At 52.6% G+C, this 7,305-nt stretch overlaps 1 protein-coding gene across 1 annotated transcript in view; it reads left to right on the forward strand.

The window, feature by feature from the left end:
• Nucleotides 1-7,283, forward strand: part of SRCIN1 (SRC kinase signaling inhibitor 1) — an 81,659-nt gene extending 74,376 nt beyond the window's left edge. Inside the window, 1 exon segment of the mRNA XM_006166121.3 lies at nt 6,703-7,283. Within this exon segment, the coding sequence (XP_006166183.2) occupies nt 6,703-7,101 (399 nt within the window). The 3' untranslated portion in view covers nt 7,102-7,283.
• The last annotated feature ends 22 nt before the right edge of the window (nt 7,284-7,305 follow it).

Here is a 7,305-nt window from a genome sequence, read left to right on the forward strand (position 1 = left end):
CCCCCGGCGGCCCCCAGGCTACCCCTGCCTGTCCCCCTCACTATCCTGTAGCCTTTCTTTAAGTCCATTTCGACTTTCCAGTAAAGTAATATGAGTGGACTTCAAAAAGTTTGTGGAAAAATGGAATTAAAGTATGAATTTGCTGGGGCCAGCAAATGGCATGGAGGTTAAGGCAGCTAGGCCCCATGTGGCCGACAGTGTGGTTCCAGTCCCAGCGCCCGTGTGGCCTGAAAACATGCCAGGCACATGTGCGCACATGCCCAAAATCCCAAGAGGAGACAAGAATGGATTGCGGGAACCAGCAGTTAGCATAATGGCTATGTTGCTGGACTCCCACGTAGTCGACCGCGGTTCGCGTCCCGGACCCGGTGGCTTAAAATGCACGCCGGAAAAATAAAAAAAATAAATAAATTTAAAAAAAAAAAAAAAAGAATGGATTGCGGCATGGCCATCCCCCTGGAGAGTGATTTCTCACTTTCCCTCTTTCTGTCTCTCTCTCTCTTGGTCTCTGTCTGGTGAGTGCACACACTCTATAGTCAAAAACCAAAAAAAAAAAAAAAAAAAGTACAAATTTATTTTGGTGCTATAAAACCAAAATTGAGGGACCAGCAGTTAGCATAATGACTATGTTGCTGAACTCCCACATAGTCGACCATGGTTCGAGTCCCGGACCCGGTGGCTTAAACTCACACCAGGCGTGTGTGCGTGCGTGCCCAAGATCCCAAGAGGAGAATGGAGGAGAAGGGATTGCGGCGTGACCATCCCTCCGGGGGGGTGATTTCTTGCTTTCTGTCTCTCTGTCTCTCTTTGTCTTTCTGGCGAGCGCACGCGCCCTGTAACAAAAACCTCTCCCCCCCCCAAAAAAAAAATTGAAATCCATGCATTCTTTTCCATAATATACACTTTCTGTGAACTTTCTGAAAACCTCTCATTCAAGTTTCTCATATAAGTTTTTAAAAGTAAATATGTATGTAAGGCCCAAATGCCTTCGCCTGCCAGGGCCCCAGCGTGAGCAGCTGGAGTTCGCTCCAGTGCAGCCTGCCCGTTCCCCTCCGCCCCACGCCCTGTGTGTGCTCAGCTGCTCCTGTCACCTGAGCCGGGCCCCTGCCCCACACCAGCTCAGCCCCTGGCCATGGTCAAAGCCCTCTGTCTTCTCCAGGCTTTTCCATCTACGACGGGGAGGAAAATACTCAGCAGCATCTGAGATCACGTAAGACTGGGTGTGGGAAGGAGCTCTGAAAACCACCAAGAGCTCCGTGAAGGGACGGCGTCCCCGTCGTGCACTCTGGGCTTTGCAGGGGACGATGTGGACTCCTGGAGCTCAGAGGTGTCTTGATGATGAGGAGATGGAGGGGAGTAGGAGTTCTGGACCAGACCTAGGGGAAAGGGCATTCCAGGGTGGGGGTGCTCTGCAGCTATGCCTGAAAGAACTGAGTGAGGCAAAGCCTTGGGTGTTGTGCTCAAACCCTAAGGTGGGTTGGGAGCCAGATCCCCAGGGGGGCAAGGACCAAGATTTTTTTATAGATGGGATGCCATGAACACCCCATCTTTTTTTTTTTTTTTTTGAGAGGTTTTTGCTATAGGGCACGTGTGCTTGCCAGAAAGACAGAGAGAGATGGAGAGACAGAAAGCGAGAAATCACCCCCCGGGGAGATGGCCACACTGCAATCCCTTCTCCTACACTCTCCTCTTGGGATCTTGGGCACGCACACACACGCGCCCGGTGTGAGTTTAAGCCACCAGGTCTGGGGCTCAAACTGCGGTCAACTACATGGGAGTCCAGCGACATAGCCATTACGCCAACTGCTGGTCTCAACACCCCATCTTCTATTAGAGCTAAGAAATCTGTTGAACACCCACTGTATCTCCTGAGATGGCTCACATGAAAAGCCTGCCTTTAAGGAGGAGAAACAAACCAGGGATGTTGAGGTACCCAGGCACTAGCAAGAACAGGAAGCTGTGACCTCCTTAGGCAGAAGGGCAAGGGACGTTGTGTTTAGGGAGCCCCACGAGAGCGTAGCAGGAGCTTTCATGATGGGGAGCACATGGCTCCAAGGAAGGCAGGAGGAACCGCCCCCCATTTCTCCACCTGCCATGACCCCACTAACTAAACCCAACCAAGAGCCAGCCAGCAAAGGGCTGGCAGGGGTCAGTTCCCAGGACGCAGAGCAGGGCAGAAACTGGATCTGGGGGTGGGGCAAATGGAAAACAGCCAGCACACCTGTTCGCCACTAAGTTTACCTGTCTTATATAACCCTCATAACAACTTTATATAATATTTTAAAGAGCTGTTTATTTATTTGTGTGCAAGAGAGAGGAAGAAAGACAGAAAGTACCCCCAACAGGGTCTCAGGGCCACCTTCCGTGCACTTCCTCAGTGAGCTCTTGTCCGTGGTACACACGAGCCTGCCTGGTCTCCTCAGGAAGGTCTCTGGAAGCCCAGACCCTTCGCATGTAAGAAAGCATCTCGTTTACCACTGCCCCACCTTCCAGCTCCCACCACTTCGTATCTTAAAGGGAATCCACGTTGTCACTGCCGCATTCCTGCAGTTCCTGCCTACAGCCTGGCCTATGTACGCTCTCAAAGATTTGTGGGATAATGGACCAGCTGGTGGCATGGTGGTGAAGGCAGCTGGAATGCGGCGTGGTCAACTGTACAGTTCAAGTCCCAGGCCTGCTGGCTAGGACAGAGCACTGGGTGTGTGTGTTTGAATGCCCAGAACTCCTGAAAGCAGGGAGAGGTAGAGAGGAGAAGGGATTGCCATGTGCTCAGCCCTCATGGGGGGTGCTTTCTCACTTCCTTTCTTTCAATCTCTTGCTCTCTCTTCTGAGAGTACATACACCTTCCGGCAAAAAACAAATGAAGCATTGGATAAGTGAATGAATGAATGCATTTGCCACTGATCAGGCCCAATTACGTGCAAGGAGACAAAGCAAACTCAAAGGTTAAATTAATAACGGTTATGGCCACTGTTGGTTGCACGTGTACTGAGTGCCGGGCTCCGGGCCTCACACTCTGTTCACATCATATTTTGTGATTCCGATGCTATGGGGACTGTTTGCAGAGGAGGAGGTGAAGGCCCAGAGAATTACCTGCTTAGGGTCACATGGCTAGAAAATGGCAGACATGGGACTTAAACCCAGGTCTTTTGCATATAGAGCCAGCTTCTTTTTTAAAATATTTTTTAAAGAATTATTTTTTATTTAATTTTATTCATTTTCATTATTTTAATTAATTTATTTTTTTAAGTTGATCAGAGAAAGACAGAGAGACAGAGAAGGAAAATGAGAAAGCAAGCTGCCAGGTCCAGGACTCGAATCATGGTCAGCCTATGTGAGAGTCTAGCTGCCTTAACCACCACGCCATCTGCCGGTCCCATAGAGAGTCAACTTCCTAAAGCTGGATTCTGTTGCTTTGTCAGGGGCATAACTTCGTGGACATCACCAAGGTGTGGTGAGAAGCACTTGTGATGGGAATACTAGAAGGCTACACCTTTAGCAAAATAAGAGGTTAAATAGAGCCATGGGGAGCGTGAGCCTCCAGTTAGAATGCTTTCAGCTGCAAGGCACAGCAATCTCAATTAAAAATGACTTAGATAATAAGGGAAGACTTCTAATAAAGCAAGAAGTCTGGAAGCAGGGAGGTTCCAGGGTTGGGGAATTCAATGGCTCAAGGACATCAGGACTTATTTTGGTCCTTCCTTATTTTGGTCCTGTTAACCTGTCATCCTATTCTCCCAGTCATGGCTGCCTTCATTCCAGGGCTCTTGGACACACTGTTCATTTCAGAAGCAGGAGAATCTCTCCTAGAAGCCCCCAACAGATCTCCCTTCTCTTCTCATGCCCATTCCCAAATCAGCCACTGGCAAGGAGAAAGGAATCACTCCACTTGCCATAGATTTGTCACGATCCCCCCCTCCCACCACCACCATGGGCTGGGAGAAAGCCCTGCTTCACCTGACAGCCCAGGACCTGATCCAGGTAGGATACAGTTAAGGCAGGCAGGTGGGCCCAGGAGCGGTGGCACCGGACAGCCCTGGAAGAGGCAGCCCTCAGGGTCTGCTGCATCACCATGACCCATCCTCGCATCAGGGTGTGGGGAATAGGTTGCACCCTCAAGGCACAGGGCGGTGGTCCACCCAACCTGAGGCAGGAGAGAGGGGTGCAGGCTGCTGCCCTCAGGGCCCGGCTAAGTGTTCCACGCTCAGCTGAAAGCTGGATTCTGCACGGCTTCTGCCTTGTGGCAAAGCTGCCAAAGTTCTGCTTCTCTGCACTGACTGGGACCAGCCGGTGAAGGGAAGTGACAGGAACCTTCGAGACAGCAGCTGTGTCACCTGAGAACTTTGAGCAGCCCTGTCAGGGTAGGGCCACTGGGCACAGTTGGACAAGGTTCCGTGGCTTCAGGAAAGTGGATTTGGGCAATGCTGCCGCCACAGACTCCTGGGAGGACTTTGCAAAACATGTTTAAGGAGCAACCCTAGTGGTCTCCATGAAGAACGTGGGGGGCTGGAGGGGGCATCTAAAGGTCTTGCACTGCTGTGGGAGAGACCTCTCCACACAGGGCTGCGTCGCCTGGGTGCAGCCAGGCAGTTGAGTGAGTACAGGAGTCTGGTGGCACAAGCCGGAAGGCGGGCGTTCTGAAGCCCAAAGCTTGGAAGAGATGGAGGTCTTGAAAAATGCTTAATGGGGGGACCAGCCAGTGGCGTGGTGCTTAATGCAGCTGGATCTCACATGGCCAGTGGTGCTGGTTGAGTCCTGGACCTGTCAGCTTGAAAAATAAGCTGGGCATGTGTGTGTGCCCAAAGTCCTGAGAGGAGGATGGAGGAGGAGAGATTGCAGGGCGGCCATCCCCCCTGGGGCTGACTCCTCGCTTGCCCTCTCTCCTTTCCTTTCTTTCTCTGTTTCTCTCTCCCTGGTAAGCTCACACAGTCTGTAGCCTATTTTTTTAAAAAGAAGGAAAAAAATGCTTCAGGGAAGGAACAGAAAAAGCTTTTAACTAGAAAGATTGGTTCAGCACAAAGAGGACGGCCAGGAGGGAATTGACGCCTGGCTTAGAGACCCTTGATGGGATGAGAAGGGACTGCAGGAAGTGGACGGCGCCCCTCCCACTTGGCTTTGGGAGGAGGTACTTTAAGTGGGGAAGGCTAGAGCGGAGGGGCTAGGCTGAGCCCCAGGTAAGTGAAAATGGTGAGAGTTCTTGGTTGCCTTTCAGTGAGTTTGCCTGAGGGCCTGTGAGGGCAGGGGCCAGGCCAGCAAGGGGCACTCAGCAGGCAAAGGACTGCGGGATTCAAATGCTCTGTGGCCTCAGCCCTAGAGGCCTTGATTAATGGGTGGGCAACCACAGCAAAGAGGAGAGGGGTCGGGAAAACACCCGTGGCAAATGCTTGCCTTGATTTTTCTGGCTTGGAAATGCAGATTGCAAACCACAGCGCAGTGAGCAAAACATAGGTGAGCCCGTGGAAGAGGAAATGGCAGCACCACCACCAAAGCGGAGGCCTCCCCTCTCCCTGCCAGGCTCTTGGCGGCAGGGCTTGCTCTAGACACCGGCTGGCATCCTGGAGAGCCCACCCAGCTGCTGGCCCATGGGAAATGGAGCAAGCCTGCCCAGACCTAACCTCAGGGAGATCTCTGGTCATTCCCCACACCCTTTCCATCGTCTTTAATCAAGGCAGGCCGATTATTGCACCATGGTTAAGCAAGATGGGAGGGATAGTGAATACAATGACAGGGAGAAAGCCTGCTGTGCTAGCCCTAACTCAGTGGATCTCAAAGTTAAGCGTGCCCCAGAAACACTTGGGGTACCTGCTTAAAATGCATGTCTGCAAGCCCACACGGATGGATTCTGAAGGGGCGCCCAGGAATCTGCATTTGTGACAAGTGCCACACGTCCACTTGAAGTGATGCAGATGGATCTCGAACCACACTTTGGAAACCCCAGCTCCAGAGGACAAGTCTCCAGGACTGATACAGACACAGGGAGTTTGCTGGGGTGGGGAGGAGCGGGTGCAGCCAGTTCTGACCGGCAGAGCTGGCCTGCAAGTGCAGGCTGGGTCATGAGGGAGTGGCCTCTCTTTATCATGTGGGGTGACTTAGAGCTGGAGGAGCATTTGCAGGGGATGCATTGGGGCCTTGCACTGGGCAGGAGGGTGGGTGGGGTAAGTGTTTTCTTCCCCAAATTCTCAGGTGGGGGCTCTCTGGAGAAGTGCTCCCTGGGGACCACTAAGGATCAGCCTCCTGCCAGATGGGAGCAAGAGCCCCCCAACCGTGCCTGGGCTGCCCCCCAGTTCCAGAGGGCATGCACCCCTACTACAGCTAACATCTCAATTCTTCTTTCCCCCTTCCCTGCCCTCCCCCCACTCCCCATCTCCCCCACCTGCCTGTCCTGGGCGTGGCCTCCCATGCTTCTCTGGTCTCTCTCCCACCTTTTCTCTCTCCTGTCCTACAGTAACTGACAACTGCCCTCCCACTTCGGTTCCCCAGGCCCTTCAGTCTGGCCCTGTGCCCCTCACCCACCTCCTTTCTGCCCCTGCTGCGCCCCGCCCTCCCATTAATTCTCTCTCAGATGCCCCTCTGGTTTCTTCCTTTGCAGTTAATTTTCTCTTGGATTTGTGGAGGTTTTCCCATTTTCAAAACTTCAGCTGGGGGCAAGCAGAAGGCTCTCCCTTCCTCTCTCTGACCCCGACCCCCCTGTTTTTGTTCCAGGCCACTAAACCATCTAAAGAGATGAGCGGGTCGAATGAGACCTCGAGCCCAGTCTCAGAAAAGCCCTCGGCTTCCAGAACCTCCATCCCTGTATTGACTTCCTTTGGGGCAAGGAATTCTTCCATCTCCTCCTGGAAACCCTGCCCACCTCCACTCTCACCCTTCCCCCCACTCCTACCATTTCTCTCCTCATTCTTCCCTTCATCTCTACCCCATCCCCACCCTCCTCTCCAGGCCCTCCAAAGGGGTTGCCATGGCCATGGGTGTGGCCCTCCTCAGCCCTCTATACCCACCCCCTGCTGGTGTTTTTGGTTTTTAAAAAATTATTCACTTTTAATTATCGTTTTTTTAAAAAGCAAAACAGTACAAATAAAAACCAAATGCATCACCTTCTCTTGACTTCATTCCCCAAGGACCTCTCCTTGGCCCACTTCCTGTCACCGTGTCTCCCTTTTCTCTTTCCCCACTCTTCCTCCCCAGTCCACCCTGAAGTTCCTGCCCCCTGCCCCTCCCCGCTTCCCCCTGGCCTCCCGAGAATACTCCAAACAAACCCTGAGCCATGGCGACTTGGAGCAGCGCGAGACCCCATCACCTTCCCCGTAC

Source organism: Tupaia chinensis, unplaced genomic scaffold (assembly GCF_000334495.1).
Source record: "Tupaia chinensis unplaced genomic scaffold, TupChi_1.0 Scaffold144171_1, whole genome shotgun sequence".
Classification (NCBI taxonomy): Eukaryota; Metazoa; Chordata; class Mammalia; order Scandentia; family Tupaiidae; genus Tupaia; species Tupaia belangeri.